Source organism: Oculina patagonica, chromosome 3 (assembly GCF_052425735.1).
Source record: "Oculina patagonica isolate OP01 chromosome 3, crgOcupat, whole genome shotgun sequence".
NCBI classification, from domain to species: Eukaryota; Metazoa; Cnidaria; class Anthozoa; order Scleractinia; family Oculinidae; genus Oculina; species Oculina patagonica.
In genome coordinates this window covers 3868132-3884855 of record NC_135760.1, presented here as the reverse complement: position 1 = coordinate 3884855, position 16724 = coordinate 3868132, and the positions used below count along the sequence as shown (strand labels likewise).

The following is a 16724-nucleotide window of genomic DNA, read 5'->3' as shown; positions in this document are numbered from 1 at the left end:
GAGCTTTGCTGAGAGAAATGGCCAAACCAGAGTCTACCCCGGAAAACCAATGGGCGGCTTCAATTTTTGAGTTATTTTTTCGACGTTTTTGCTTGTTTACAAGCGAAAGTAGGAGAATAGAAGTTATGTTGGGCAAAATTTGGAACATTCTTGTTAACTCTCAAGGGACTTTTTTAATTTCTCAAGGGATTGTTTTAATTTCTCAAGGGATTACTTTCCGCTGTGGGTGATCACTTGCGATCTCGTGGAAAAAACGTGACTTGTCACATTTACAAACGTTATATAACAATTTTAAAAGAGACATGTCAGCTTTTAGCCTGCGAGCAGGCTCTCTATTCGGGGGCAACGTGAATATTGAACTCTTCGAGCGCCGAACTCGCGATCCCGCGAGTGCCGAAGGCGCGAGTCTGCGAGCGAACCGAGCCGCTGGGCGAGCGAAGCGAGCCCGCGATCAAAATGACAGTGTTTTGACAGTGCTTTGCCGTATCCTATAAGCAGGCTTTCTGCAGGAAAAAGGCTAACTTTGTTGAGAAAGTCAACTTTTAATGCCAACACTACCCAGTCCGTAGTCCGTAGTCCGCAGTCCGTGTTTTATACTGATCGAGCGTAATACTCTGGTCAATCACTTCATCATGCGCTTCGGCAGTTCCTTGGTCGACGTCATTTTGACAAATGTATTCCGTTTTATCTAAAACCGAAGCTAAAAACGCAGGCAGGTCTCTTACAACGTCAAAACCTTTCCTGTTGAAACCTTCTTCATCCGACTCCTCATCCGCCGTATTGCTTCTTTCCCAGTCCTTCCTTCTTCTGATCTGATGGCTTGCCCCAGTTCCCGAGATTAAATGAATATACACAGATTAAATTAAATGAATATAAACAGATTAAATGAATATAGACAGATTAAATTAAATGATTAAAAAGTGTTTACATACATACGGGGATTGAATTGAATAAACATAAAAAAAATATTACATAAACATAAATACTGAATTGAATGAATATAAAAATATTAAATAAATATAAATATTAAATTGAATGAATATAAAAATATTACATAAATATAAATATTAAATTGAATAAATATAAAAATATTGAATATTGCTACAGTCGGCTTGCCATACTTAGGGGTCGTCATATGCATATCATCAGACCGTAAAGTAATGTCATCTTTGTACTTAATGACAAAATAATGGAGAAATCTCGGTATTCTTATTTAAGTGTCGTTTAGTCCATTTCCCATCATTGCGACATCGACTCACTCATATTCACAGATCTAAAGAAAATACTGCAATACTGTTGCAATAGCTCTTATCGCCTGTCCTCTTGGCCCTCCCATGCTCTGCAAACACACCTATCTGAAGTCGCGTGAATTTTCACGTCAAGAAGCCGTCTTTGCTAAACATTTCAAGGCTTTCGTCTAATTCTGTCTTGTAACAGTTCTTCTACTTCTTCTTCGCTCAAAGACGTCGTGTTTTTCTCCTTTAATAAAGCCGGTAACGACTTGTCTTCGAAGCTTACAAGTGACTTATGACTTGTAAATTGCTCTTGTAGTTTACAAGCGGGGAGTGCGACAAAAAAAAGTTGGAGTCCAGTAAAAAGTTTTATTGAATTGGCTTAATTTCAGTTTTTACAGGCGTAGCGCCACACCTGTAACTACTAGTCGGACTCTTGTAACTCCAGCTTGTAACAACATTTATTGAACTTGCTTTCGCGTGCGCTTGTAAAAACAACGGTCCAACGTGTAAATTACAAGTGTAAAAGTTTTATTGAATTGACCCCAGGTGTACTGCGCTTTAAAGAACTTTTCCGAAGAGAGTGTTTTTTTTTATTTATTCGTTTATTACTTCGTTTATTATAGTACTTTTCGTTCAATGTCTATATGGAGACGTGGCTTTTTCGAGAAAAACAAGGGTATCGTGTTACGTTCGTTTTAAAAAAACAAAGGTATCATGTTACAAAAGTGAGAAAAACAACGGTATCATGTTACAGTATTTGGCAAAAAGCCAGAAGTATTCCGTAACAAACAAAAGTAACCCGTTACGGTTGCTACAAAGCTAGCAACAAAATAACCGCTTTAAACTGAATAAGAACGTGCCATTTTGTGACATTTTGACAATTGAATTAGTTTTGTTTTTTAATTAAATGATGAAAATTTCCGTATTACAGTGCTGCGTGTCGAACCGTGAACACCTAACAAAGTTTCGTACAAGTTTTTGACAGGTTTTTGACAAGTTTGATGAGTTGTCCGGTCGCCGAGCCAATCAGAAGGCGGGGGACGTGGGAAGGCGGAGTCGCTAACTCATGCGGTTTTGAAAGTGTTTTGCACCTTTCCCGCGAGCTCTATTCCGAGATGGCGACTTATCAGGTCAAAGTAGAATACGGAGACGACAAGCGGTTTAGCACTTTTCTCCTGTACGATATCACCTTGGAAAAACTCTTATCTGAAGTCAAGCGGCACTGCTCGCCTTTAGCTCACCTGCCAACCTCAAATATTAGAATACGGTTCCGAGACGAAGATGGAGACTTTATCAATCTTTGTGGCTCCGATGGCTTCGCATTTCAGGAGATGCTCAGAAGCTCAAAAACCGTAAAGGATCAAGACTACAGGAAAATTTATCTCGTAGCAAATGAGGTTGATTCGCCAATGCCTAAAAAGTGTAGACGTACGGAGCGAGACGAATCGGAACCCGATATGGAGCAAAATAGCGGTGCGTCCTTGGAGCCTAAACAGTTGTTGTTTACCCCAGAGAGTGCGGCATCAAAATCTCTCAAGCAAAGCCCTTTGGACGCCCAACAACAAGAAATCGAGTATAATCTTCAAATGCTTAGAGTGCAAATAACAAGTGCAAAGGATGAACTAGCGAAACTGAATGAGAGACAAAAAGAATTCCGCTCTCTTGGAGAGATAAGAGTTCGAGTTTGCAACAATTGTCACCAAGGCGGGCACATTAAAACAACATGCTCTGGACTTCCATGCAACGATATCAATCGGTGCAAAATAAAGGACAAGCACCCAGAAGAAAAGCAAAAGGTCACCGCTCTTCAACGTGAAAACAAAACTCTTGAAACTAAGTTTATTGAGGAGGAATCCAATTTCAAGAAATTCACAGCCGCGCGTGAAAGACGTAAATTCTCATTCTTCCACAGGGAGCCCATACAAGCGGCGTGACTATTTGTATGTTCGAAATATAAAGAAATGTATAAGGATTTTGAAAGCGTCTTATTATCGTTAACTTATTTCGAGTAATGTCTATGTTTAAGTTCAAAATAAACGTAAACCTACCTCAACTGTTGTATTTTGTCGTTTCTGCGGCTTAAAATGGCGAATTTGGGCGATTTGGAGGGTTTTGTAGAAACGACAAAATACAACAGTTAAGGTAGGTTTACGTTTATTTTGAACTTAAACATAGACATTACTCGAAATAAGTTAACGATAATAAGACGCTTTCAAAATCCTTATACATTTCTTTATATTTCGAACATACAAACAGTCACGCCGCTTGTATGGGCGCCCTGTGATTCTTCGCGGTAATGAGACCGCGCTTGAAAGCCCAGAACATGTTCAAATACAGCACTGGTAACAGAAATATTGTGGATCGTGATCTTCTTATTCTACAGAGAGCACTCAAAAAGGTCCCTGACTGGGATGAAAGTGAGGATTGGCGTTTACTGCAAATAATCGAACAGTATGAGAAATCTAACGTGGACATTTATAAGCCAAACCAAGTGTAAACAAGGCGCGCGGCAATGAACTGAAGTTGAACTGAATGAACTGAAGTTGTGTTTTATTTATTTTCGCACGCCCGAACGCTTTCGGATATAGTTTGAGCTGTTTGTAGTTCCTTTTAGAAAACGTTTATTGACATTATCCTCAGTATGTTGGAAAATATTTGGAAGAATTCAATACTCTGTCTATAAATATGTAAACAAATCGAACAGTATAAATATTCTTGAGTTCTTATGTAATTTCATTGACTAGATCGAGATGGTATCCGGTTCATATGTATTGAACATGTTCACTTGTTATTATACTAGTATACTAGTAATGAAAAGGCTAGAAATAGCCGCAATGTTTGAAGTAAGCGAATGAGTTTGCTGGGGAAATATTTAGAACCGCATCAGCTATCGCCACTTCAGTCTCGTTCATTGCCAACATCTGGTGCCTTCGCAGAAATGCCTTTATCTGATGAAAGCACAGCTCACACGTATTGAATTGTGGAGAATAGGGAGGTTGGTAAATGAGTCGCACTCCACAATCAGTTAGCATATTTCTCAGGACAGGCTCGATGTGGTGTCCATGGTGGAAACCGCAGTTATCCATAACTACGCAGTCACCGCGCTCCAAAACAGCGCTTCCATCTCCGCGTTCGAGTTGTAGTGCTTCATCAAAAAACTGCAGAAGCTCCATTCCGTTTGAGGGACCATCTACGATGTTGTAATAGTCAACACCAAGGAAAGAATGGAGAAGATTGAGCGTGTAATTGGCATTTGATGCGTAGCGCTGCATCTCGAACGCAGCTTGGCCCCGGGTGGGGGGGGGGGGGGTACTCGAAAAAGTTTTGTACGGGGAGGCTCCGCCCGGAGATCCAACCCCTTACCCTTTTATATACCATTTTGATAGAAAAGGTACCCCTTTCGTATACCTTTTATTGCAAAAAGGCACCCCTTTGATATACCTACACGACATCACATTTACCTAAAACGGGAAGTTTTCTTGTCATTTTTATGTAGCGCTTAATAAATTAAGACGATACAGCCAAAAGTTGCGTCTGCTCGAAATATTTATTGTAAAGGCCTTTTAAAATATCATTATGGCAGATTTCCCTACCCTTTCATATACCTAAATTTGTGAAATCTCTACCCTTTTATATACCTGTAGCCTGAAAAAGGTACCCCTTTCGGGCGGAGCCTCCCCGTATAGGCCATTATAGGGAGTACCCCCCCGGGAGCTTGGCCTAATGTAGCACTTCCATATATCCTGTTCCCAGTCGTTTTGATCACGCTTGATTCATCAAAAAAGTGCAGGTTTGTTGCGTTTATGTTTGATATTTCGGTCAGATATTCATCAATGCGTTGTAAATTATGTGGCGTCGCAGATTCAACAGGAATAACACTGATCTTTTTCCTTGTCATAATCAATTTTTCGCGAACAACTTTGTTTATCTGCGAAACGCTTGGGATGTCCGCGGGATTGACAACGCCATCTAGCAAAAGCCGTTCTTAAAGTTCTCGGCCATAAATGCTTGGCTTCATCAGTTTCTGGACTTCTATAAAATCTAAAGAATCTTGATCGATCTTTCGGCTTTCAATGTGACTTTTAGTTGGACGAAGGGATGTGTTTGCTTCATAGTAACGGCTCACTACTTTATTGACGTAACTCACACTCTTGCGAAGTTCTCGCGAGATTTGTCGCTGGCCCCATCCTTCGTCATAGAGATCTAATATTCTTTCCCTGTACATATTTGGTAAAACTCTACCATTATCGAATATTCCACCATATGCGTTCACTCGTAGCTGCACATCAGCTGTATAAGAGGCGCAAAATTAAAAAGAAGCAATAAACTCGCGCGCTGCAGAACACGATACGAAATACAGGAAAATAAATTCCACGAACTGTGAAATACTTACAAACATTGTTTTGATAAGCATTCATATCTTCAAGTTCAATAGAAATGCTCCTTCTTTTTCCGTCCGCGCCTGTCGAAACGTTACACTTCGATAGACTCAATGAAATCCCGCGCTTTTTCAAAACCCGTTCGCTTATTGGTCGACAGAGACGACTCATCAAACTTGTCAAAAACTTGTACGAAACTTTGTTAGGTGTTCACGGTTCGGCGCGCAGCACTGTAAATAAAACAGTTCTGATGTATCAAAATGCATGTAAAAATTATTTTGTTTGCAAGCAAACTTTGTGCAAAAAAAGTGACTCCGTGGGGCGCCATACACAAATAGCTCAACCCATGGCATAAACCATCACAACAGGACAATCACCCAGTTTCACCCCAAGCTACCCCATAAATTGAAAAAATAACTCCTGCACGCTTAGCGTGCCTATGTTTTTCGAATGGCAAGGAGTGCGGACGTTGAACATGAAGTGCCAACGTTGGAACCACGTGGTTTGTACAAAGATTATGATCTTCGAATGTTAACCTTAAACAAACGAGAAAGCAGTCAAATGCAAGTTAAATAATGAAATTAAATGTTAAATGATTTTTCTGAAATTTGTTGTCTGCGAGACTGGCGAGAATTGTTGTTAGAACTATTTTGTTAACGTTGTTGTTGCGTTGATTTCTGAATATGCAGATTAAGAAACATTTTACACATGTGCTTAAAATTGTTTCCAAACACATGTGCTTTTCAATTCATTTTTCATTGGGTTTCTAAACTCATCCACCTGACCAGAATGCGGCTTTCTGTTAGACTTAAAACAATATGAATTATTAATAAGTTTGAGAAGTTTTCGTGGAATGTTGGGTGGCAACTCGAGCCAGCGGTAGCTTACAGAATTCGAATATAAAATTACTTATCAGGAAGTCATCACGCAATCATGTAGCATGACAAGGAAATGTTTCAATTGTTGTCAACATCTCTCAGTCACGCTAACTTATTTTATATTTAACTAATTTCATTCTTTATTGCAAACCATCAATATTATAGCCGTTGATTTCTCTTTATGACATTTTTCTTATTTCTTACCAATGTTGGGAACACTTTTTGAAGTAACAAACCGTTTCTTCTGCAAACAATACGTGCATCTGGATCCTTAAATATATTTTTGTCTGTTACATTCAACTCTTTTAAATAGCCGTCCATGCTTTCGTTTACTCTCAGCTAGATAACCACGTTTTTCGTTTCGTCTTTCGTTTCAGTAAGGACTCTTAATTCAAACTCACAAATTCATTTATTGTTTTCGTAGACTTTGATCAGGTTACATCCTCTATGTCACTAACGAAATTGGAAGACATTTCACAACATGATATGCTGAAGATATTATTTATAACAAAACATCATTTAGATTTCTGGTAGAACCTCTCTTAGCCGGCTGTCGGTAATGGTCCCATGATAACCGTCACGGATATAGATAGACACATCACGAATTATCATGGGACCATTACCAATCTATCAGTCATAAGTGATCGAATACGTTTTAAGAGGAGAACAACAATTCGGGAAACTGACCTTGTTGAATGTTCGTTGCATTGAATAGGTATTCACTCTTCCTAAATGAGAACGTTACACCTGAACATTGAACAGAACTGACACAGTCTACTCCATATAGTGTATCAGGTCCTGTTATTCTAGCCCAAAGGTCGTACATGGTGTTTTTCTTCAAGATAGTTTTCCTACTAAATAACACTTCAAATCCACGATAGCTGCATTTCGCGGATTGTAAAACGTCTGAGGAATATTGTCCATTTTTGGACACTAAAACTAATTTGCTGTTGCTGTCCATTACATCCACGTCTACGTCATAACTGTTATTCTCACTACCAAAGAATCTCACTCCGTGTAGCACAATGTCTTTGTCCACAGAGAAATTGATAGCATCTCTCGTGCCATCATACTTCCAACAAGTAGTTGTACTTACAGATCCAAGTCTGCAACAGCGTTGAATATCACCGCCAAAACGAGATCTCTTTGTTTCTGGAAATCCAGCTGAAGACATCGGGACCCCACTCAGGTATTTGATAATACTAACGATTTCTTCTTTTGTTAACATATCACTGTCCAAAACCACAGTAGCAAAATCTTCTTGCCTCAATGTTGGAAAGCGTATTCCTTTGATTATTTGTTCTCCAAGAATTCTTCTTTTTATTGAACCTTCTACCGCTAAACCTTGCTCCTCACATTTCTTTGTTGCCCACAAGTCAACAGCTTTAAACAGCTCTATCTCTTCAATCGTCAGAGTGTCTCTTTCGACTATTGCTTCAAGTAAGGACCTCTCAATTGTCGCAAATCCCTCTGATTTCACAGCCTCTTCCGTCTCGTCATCGATAACTTTCCAGCATTGATCTAGCAGATTTTTCTCTTCATATTTCTGAGCAAATGACAAGATGCTAAACACATTTGTTCCGTTCACGTTATCTTGCAGGAATCCCAAGCATTTATCAGCCAGTGAAGGCACTATGTATTTTTTCGCTAAATACAACACTCCCATCACATTACTTCCGTTCAAGTTCGCTTCATCGCTGTACATGTAGCGAAACAACTCCAACAGACTCTCGTACTCACAGTCAGGTAGTTCAATAGAGTCTCCAGTCTCCGCCAGATCACCGTAAAACATGGCTTCAAAGACAGGACTGCTAATCGACAGCACGAACTTGTGAGCTGGAATCACTTGTTTACTTTCACTTTCGCCATCAGTCTTGCGAATAATAAACTTCACATCGCTGAAGAGATCGTTGTTAAACATAAACTTGCTTCTTTCTTTGATTGTGGGTCTCGTTATTTGCCAGCTCTTCTCGACGACAGACATGGCTTTTGTACTGAAATCGACGCAATGTAAGCCAACACAGTTTCGGTTAGCTGTTCCGTGTAATTATTTGATGGAAGTTAAGTGAATTCGAACATTTCGAATTTGAATATAAAATTAGTGAGGTGCAAGTCATTACACACTCAGTTAGCGTGACCAGAAGATGTTGACAATCGAAAAGTGGCAAATAAAGTAAAAAAATGTTTTTGATCTTTTTGGTTTAATGGCACATGAATTACACACAGGATAGGAAGGTTAGGCTAAAAAGATTGCAAGAAACACTTCTTGGTGAAAAAAGTAAACGCACTGATGTTTTTGGTAATGCAAAAGTGGTCAATTGTGCCTCAGGGCGTGAATTTTTTAGAGTGTTCTTGAACGATAAAAGAATAACAATGTCGGTAGCTGTGATGGTAGACTGAGCACAACTTCAAATCGTTCGTCATTGTCTGCTAGCAGTCCAAGCAGCCCAAACTGCTGGCGCTTAGCTCCGTTTCCACCAGGGTGGTATAGGTGGTGGTGTGATGAAATTAGACAAGCTGATGCCCCTGGCGTTTAAGAGTGAAATGTTATGGTGGTTTGAATGTTTGAAAAATTAAACACAATTTGTATGGATGAATTTTTCGAAAGGCAAGACGTTTCTCATTAGTAACTTTTTCCACATAATTCCTGTAAATAGACCTTTCCTTCATTCCACTTTAGTGCGTACGACTGAATAGCACCAGAACGAGGTTGGGGTGGACATTTCCATACATTTCTTATTACCTCTCGACTTCATGATCTGTTAGTGTCCTAAGGTTCTAGAAATTAAATGTTGATCGCTATTGTGACTGAATTACATTCCACAAACAGTCTCTCTGAGCTAAATAACAAGCGTAATTCTTAAGCAAAAAAGTGGTGCTTTATACAAATTATTTTTAATGGTGTGTGATTTCTTACAAATACAGCAAATATTCTTGGAATTATAACTTATGCAAAAGTAGTTTTCTCAGATTCGAAACTCGTTAGTCACTCGGGTTTTTACAGACACAGTAATTTGAGTCGAGAAACTTTGTCAGCTTCGCTCAAATCGGTAATAAATAAACAATATGTGTTGTCCCAACAGTTTTCAAATTATTTGGATTGTAACCCGAGTGTAAGCGAATTCACAAGTAAACTCACTTATGTTACATTTTAATCATGACTGTCAAAAGTTATGATGTCAATTCTCCTTTGTTATTGCTAAGTATAATCTTTATGCAAGTTCAGAGAATTTGGCAGTAATAAAATCAAAACATATTATAACTCTTAGTGATTCTTTACTTTATTCTCATTACCCGTAGGCTTAATGATCTGCATGAATTATATTCAATAACCAGTCTCTTGGCTAAATTAGGCGGTGTTTTATACAAATTCTTGGTTTAATTTGTGATTTCTTGGAAATAGGTCAAACATTCTTGGAATTAAAACTCAAGAATCGAAACTCGTCAGTCACTCCAGATTTGTATCGAAACAACAATTTGAGTCGAGAAACTTTGTCAGCTTTGCTCAAATCGGTAATAAATAAACAAAGTGTGTTGTCCCAAATAAATATTTATTCTCTAGAGGAAAACAACAGTTCGGGAAATTGGCCATATTGAACGGCTGTTCCATTGTATGCACTTGATATCCACTCCATAAACGTAAATGATACTTCTCGACATTTAACAGAACCGATACCGTCTTCTCCGCGTAACAGACCAGGTCCTTTTATTTTAGCCCATATTACGTACGTGGTGTTTCTCTTTAAACTGATTGTTTTGTCAAACAACACTTCAAAACCGTAATAGCTAAATTTCTCGCACTGTAATAGCTTTGAAGAAAATTGTCCAGTTTTAGACACCAAAAGTGTTCCACTCTTGAGGTATGATAATTCCAGCTCTACAGAGTAAGAATTATTCTCACTGCCAAATAAGCACACTCCGTGTAGCCTAATATCTTTATTCACAGAGAATTGGACGGCATCGTATCTCGAGCCATCATAACGACGTGCATCTCCTGACATCAAGCCAAATCTACAACATCGTTGACTATCTCCACCCAAACCAGATCTTTTGGTTTCTGGGAATCCCACTGGAGAACTCGGGATTGAATTCAGACGTTTGATGATGCTGACGATTTCTACTTTTGATAAAATATCACTGTCCAACACTGCACGAGCGAAGTCATCTTCCTTCATTGTTGGAAAGCGTATTCCTTTAATCACTTCTTCTCCGAGAATTCTTCGTTTTATTGCACCATCTGCCGCTAAATCTTGTCTCTCGCACTCCTTTGTTGCCCACAAGTCAACAGCTTTAAACAGTTCTATCTCTTCAATCGTCAGAGTGTCTCTCACGACTACTGCTTCAAGTAAGGACCTCTCAATTGTCGCAAATCCATCTGACTTCACGGCCTCTTCTGTCTGTTCATCGATCACTTTCCAGCATCGATCCACCAGGTCTTTCTCTTTATATTTCTGAGCAGAGGGCAGGATACAGAAAACATTCGACGGATCTAAGTTGTCTTGCAGATATTCCGTGCATTCATCAGCCAGTGAAGGCACCATGTATTTCGTCGCCAAATACAACACTTCCATCACATTACTTCCGCTCAGCTGCACTTCATCGCTGTACATGTAACGAAACAACTCCAACAGGCTCTCGTACTCACAGTCAGGCAGTTCAATACAGTCTCCAGTCTCCGCCAACTCACCGTAAAACATGGCTTCAAACACAGGACTGCTAATCGACAGCACGAACTTGTGAGCTGGAATCACGTGTTTACTTTCACTTTCGCCGTCAGTCTTGCGAACAACAAACTTCACATCGCTGAAGAGATCGTTGTTGAACATAAACTTGTTTCTTTCTCTGATGGTGGGTCTTGTCGTTTGCCAGTTTTTCTCAACGACAGCCATGGTTTCTGTACTGAGATCGACGAAGTATAGAGACTAGAGACGAAGAATAAGAATGTTTCAGTTTGCAATGCAAGCCAATCTCGAGCCCAGAGTCCGTCTATGTCGGTCAGCGGTACGGGACGGACTCTGGGAAACTGGAATTGATCAGATCAATTTCAGATCGATTTCAGGTAGAACCTTGGTCTTCCGGTTTTTATTGCGCATGTTCTCATGTCTAAGCGGAAGTAAATTTCCCAGAACGGAAGTAAATCGAGAAAGTATTTTTTACACAGTATCGACAGAACTGGTGTTTATCGAAGCAACAAAAGTGACAAAAACGTTTTGCAGTTAACAAAAGAAAGAGTTAACAAAAGAGCGTCTGGTTTTTGATTTCCGTTAATCTCTTTGTTGAGCATACTGCTATATTGGTTTTAAATCAAAGATTTTGTTTGCCTTTCAGTCCGCCTGTGAAGACTGCGTGCGTGTGTCAGTTGTTGTTTTGCAGAAGACGGCGAAGAAATTTACATAATGCACAACGCACGGACTAGCTATTGTTCTGTTGATAAAAGTTTTTGTTTGGCGACTTTCGTATATTTCAGAGGCTTCTCGCTGACAGCGCATCTTTTCATGATAGATTGCATGTTTTCGAGCAAATAATTTTTTCCTCGTCGAATGGCGGTAATATTGATAAAGATGTTAAAAGCCACACCGGTCAACGCTATTTAAAAGGTGTAATTAGCATTTCGGCGACTCAGCTCGTGCACACAATTCACGTGCACACAATTTAACAATTCCTTTTTTTTCAGCAAAACAACAACGCGTAATGTTCAAATTCTGCGTTATTAGTTATTATTTTGAATCGAGCACTGTCTTCGATATTCAGTTTTTCAACTGTAACGGAGATTTGAATGAAAACAGTAGTTCTAGCGAGATTTGTAAGCCAACTATAAATTGAGTTTTTAATCGACCTTGTCCTTGGTGACGCCGTCGTTGTTGTTTTAAAACTCCGTTCAGAATTGACGTTTAAAGGAAGTCCTTTTTTATTTATGGTATCCTTTGAGTTCAAAAATGGTAGAATTAGAAAATACTTCATTTATGTAGCGCCATATCGCGAGTTCTTAGGTGTTTTACAAAATTAAGGTGATACATCTGAATATTTGACCATGGAAAACAAAAAAAATGTTTTTCCAGGGTTTCCGGTTTGGTTTACTTCCGGGGAAGATTTTCAGACTTCCGTGTTGATTTCTATTGTTCTGTGAGGACCAGTAGGCAACTGAATTAAAATTCAGTTTCCCAGAGTGAGTCCCGGCGACCCTACCGCTGACCAACCGCTGACGGATCGCGGAGCCGGGGGTCACCCTGGGCTCGAGATTGATGCAAAGCAGTGAAGCTTTCGTGTAAAGCTGGGTGGCAACTTGAGCCAGCGGTAACTTACAAAGTTTGAATATTAAATTACTTAGGAAGTCATCACGCAATCAGCTAGCGTGACAACGAAATGTTTCAAGTGTTGTCAACATCTCAAACTTTTGAGACGAATTTTATATTATAAAGCGATTTCGACTGAACGTTTTCAAGTGGGATTATATTACTTTCGTAAAGTATATTAAAAGAATTAGGGTCGAAGGGAGAGGTGAGTCTTGTTGTTTGCCAGTTTTTCTAGACGACAGACATGGCTTTTGTGCTAAGATCGATGAAGTATAGACGAAGAATATTTAAGTTTGCTGGGCAGTGTAGTATTCGTGGAAAGCTGGGTGACAACTCAAGCCAGCGGCAGCTTTCTAAATTTGAATACAAAATTACTTAGCAGGAAGTCATCACGAAATCAGTTATCTCCTGGTCAGGCGAACTACTTTTCTTCCGACCATTCAAGTTAGAAAATTGTACCACACAAGTTGCGCGTTTAATTGGAGCTATATATTTTTACGAAATGCTTGTTTCAGGAAACAGCAAATTAATGCACTTTTGTCGTTGATAAATGCAAGAGTCATGGCTCATGGCGCTTTACAGTAAAATATTATAAAAAATGGAATTTATAATAAAAATTTACATCAGTGATAAAAAATTTACTACCTTAATACATGAAATTTTCGCGACACGTTAATTTTGCGATTTTTAGGTGCGCATATTTTGCGACACTTAAATTTCCGATTTTTCGAAAATTTTTTATTTTGAATCACTTTAATTTCGCGTTTTTGATTAAGACACAATTTACATTCTCTTGGCAATATTATTTAACATGCCCCAACTTAAATAAAACGACTTCATCAAAGGAACAATAACGTCGAAGTTAACAAAAATGCAAGGGCCAGACTAAATCTCGGCAATAGCAACAACAGAGCAGTGCAATTCTCACAATGTCTTCAAGTAGGTTTATACTTGTACGTGCATGAGTTATTGTTCTAGAGTCAATTGTGACGACAACATCAATGAACATTGAAAATTCCTTTCTTCAGTGGTACTAAGCTTGTTCTTCCTTGACTGTTGACATAATGTCATGTTATGTTCGCGACACTTATTGTTCGCGTTACTTTAATTTCGCGATTTTTTTGGAATCGCGAAATTAACGTGTCGCGAAAATTTCATGTAATAAGGTATTTAATGAAGTTGATTGTCTTGGTTTTGCGCATCTGGGAAGGAACCACGAATGTTCTATCGTTAGATGTACTGAGGTCTGTGTTTAAAAGTCAAGGACAGGTAAATTGTACTTCGCGGCGGCTACGTGTATTTACTCTGAGTTATGATTGGCTCACTGGATTGTTTGTGTCCTTTGTAATTGGCAAGAGTGATAACTTTGTTTTTGGTATTACAGCACTCAAAAGAAAACCGCTCTATGTGCCTCTATGTATTTAGTTGTTGTTCGTAAATTACCTCACAACTCTATAATATCCTGGTATATCTTTCTTGTTTTAACACAGGTACTGAAGGCTTTCCACGCTAGCGTCCCCGACAAGTTGTCAAAAGCCTCTTCATCCCACCCCACCCTGAAGATTTTGTCGGAACAAGTTCAGTCTTCCATGAATACCTTGCTGCCTCAACAAAACTACGAGCTGCTCTTTGACTCGCTACCTGCGCCGCGCGATCTGGCGTTTAGCTTGGCAAGGATTTATATAGGTATAGCAATCCTTATATCTCAATTTATTGGAGACCAGATAGTTCGCTTGTCGTATTTATGGGTCCTTGGTTAAGCCGTGGTCATTGTACTAGTGTTGCTGTTCCCCTTACACCCGATGCTCGTATTTATTGACAGGACTGGCATTACCACTATTCTATCATCTGTTTTTTGTCGTTTAATTAATCAATTTTCTTTCTGTCAGCGTCTTTGCTAATAGAGCATGCATCTTGGGAAGGGACCGAAGAACGTGACACTGAAGCTGCCAAGAGGTAGGGTAACACACCATACTGATTTATTTAGTTTTTTACCTATTGCAGCTAGCCATTTCTCTTCAAAAATAAAAATGCGACCGTTTGTGCAAAAAAGCAAACGGTAAGCTTCCGTGCATGTGCTGTTCTCAGATGTACAGGTTTAGAGCCACCTTAACTTTATTAGATCAAAGATCTCTTCGAGATATCGACTTTTTTTGCATGAAGTTAGTATGAGTAGAAAGTTTATCCTGGGCATTGTTGTTCGAACATATCATGGAAGAATTCAAACGTCTTTCAGTTCAAGCATTTTTTTATTTTCGCGGAGTAAATGCTGTATTTGTCAGTCGCGACGGCTGGGTGCTTTGCGACTCATATACTTTGGCTTGGTTAAAAAAGGTAAACTTTGACGTTTGCCTTTAACATGTTTAATCGACTACTCGGCTTTATGCAGAAAAATAACGCCTGATGGCAGGTTAGGTTACGCACGACAGAGTTACCTTTTGTCTCGTCACGCAATCTTAACCCCACATTGAGAAGTAAATTTTCGTTTGGATATTGCCAAAAGCCGCTTCTCCTCGCGTTATTCTTTACCTTACGGCTACACATGCCATTTCTAACGACTACATTTCCAGCAAAACAGTTGCTGTTTATTTTTCTAATGACCATGCATTAACTTCTGAACAGAAGAAACGTTTAACGTTTACTGCTTCCACCGGAAGTAATTTCACAACAGGCTACAAAAACACTTATAAATATCACTTAACACATTTAATGATGTTGCAATTAGCGAAGCGCACTAATGACGTCACAGAATTTGACCCCCGGTGTGAGTCAAAATTCGGACAAACAAACCGCTCTCTGTAAAGGCAATGTATGGTTGGCGGGCACTTTGGAGGCATATTTAGCGATTGTTTCACAAAACCATGGCCAGATTGGCTCGGAATTCGAGAGAAAGCCTTACCTGTGCAACGTAGAAAGCTCAAACCGTGGTTTGAAACAAAAGGTTTGTCAAACAGAGCGATTATTCAATAAATGTGTAAAATGTTTTACTCTCAGTTATTGAATGGATTATAAAGGCACGATTTGCTGCCGGGATTTGCTGAAAGAAAACATTTATTTTTATGAGAAATGGAAAACGTTTAGACTGTTCTTAGTGGCACATTTTCCAACACAACAGAGCAAACCTCAGATTTATGCCACCACAAAATTACACAAAGAAACGCTCGTCCGATAGGTCCCCTTGCCTGACCCGAATATTTTAAGAGGTCAATTTCGTTACACAATTGTCGCGGCAAATACTATTTAATATACACTGATCGAGCTCGGCAGCTGTAGCTGCAATCTGTAAATTATAGTAATGGGGATAAATAACAGCTTTATTAAAATCAAACCCGCCGTCAATTCCATTAGAAAGGCGTTTGAATAGCATAATATTTTCGCCCTCTATCTATCATGTGTCGAAACAGATCGGATGACCGGCCATCAGTGCCGTCAAATTCGGGAAGAATTCTGAATTTCTTGCAACCGACGATCTTTCCGGTGCCTAAATGAAGCAAACATACAAGTGCTATCCTTCGCAATTATATAATTCGATAGTAATTCGCTATCCGCCGCTTAAATTTCTCGGCAGCCTGAATAATTTTGCAGTGGGAATCAAGGTGTTATTGCCGGATCTTCGACTAATAAATTCAATTTTGGGCCATTTTTTGGATACCTTCAATCTGTTTTCACTTACTAAAGCAAAAATGTTTGGAATCTATCATTTTTCGAGCCTTTCGAGAATCTCGGCCTCACATTGTGCCTTTCTCGCCCCTTTTTTCTTGTTAAGAATGCGTCCCCTCCATACAAAGCCTTTGCCCAAACTAAAATTGTTGTCCGACTCACGCGGGGGGGGGGGGGGGGGGGTATCATGTGGCGAAATCTATTTTTAGTAATAGTGCGCTTCGCTAGATGATGTTGCAATTCTAAATTGTGCAACTCAGCAGAAATAATCAATTGTCA

General features: G+C 39.3%; 2 protein-coding genes and 2 pseudogenes across 2 annotated transcripts in view; 2 read left to right on the top strand and 2 right to left on the bottom strand.

Moving 5' to 3' along the window:
- Positions 1 to 16724, top strand: part of LOC144646176 (acyl-CoA dehydrogenase family member 11-like) — a 117213-nt gene that overhangs the window by 83042 nt on the left and 17447 nt on the right. Inside the window, exon 13 of the mRNA XM_078505721.1 lies at positions 14030 to 14054. Within this exon, the coding sequence (XP_078361847.1) occupies positions 14030 to 14054 (25 nt within the window). The remainder of the gene's footprint in view (positions 1 to 14029; positions 14055 to 16724) is intronic.
- On the top strand, positions 2213 to 4516 carry LOC144646220 (uncharacterized). The gene is made up of 2 exons (XM_078505757.1): positions 2213 to 3145; positions 3529 to 4516. Exons 1-2 carry the CDS (start codon positions 2237 to 2239, stop codon positions 3730 to 3732), a joined length of 1113 nt encoding a protein of 370 aa, XP_078361883.1. The 5' UTR covers positions 2213 to 2236; the 3' UTR covers positions 3733 to 4516.
- Positions 7148 to 8476, bottom strand: LOC144645801 (BTB/POZ domain-containing protein 6 pseudogene; annotated as a pseudogene).
- On the bottom strand, positions 9232 to 11444 carry LOC144645585 (BTB/POZ domain-containing protein 6 pseudogene; annotated as a pseudogene).

What these genes read in the sequence shown, in the direction of transcription:
- LOC144646220 (XM_078505757.1), top strand. Translation starts at nt 2,237, where the DNA reads ATGAGTTGTCCGGTCGCCGAGCCAATCAGAAGGCGGGGGACGTGGGAA. An exon ending in GTAAATTCTCATTCTTCCAC is followed by an intron (nt 3,146 to 3,528) that starts AGGGAGCCCATA and finishes TGATTCTTCGCG; the next exon opens with GTAATGAGACCGCGCTTGAA.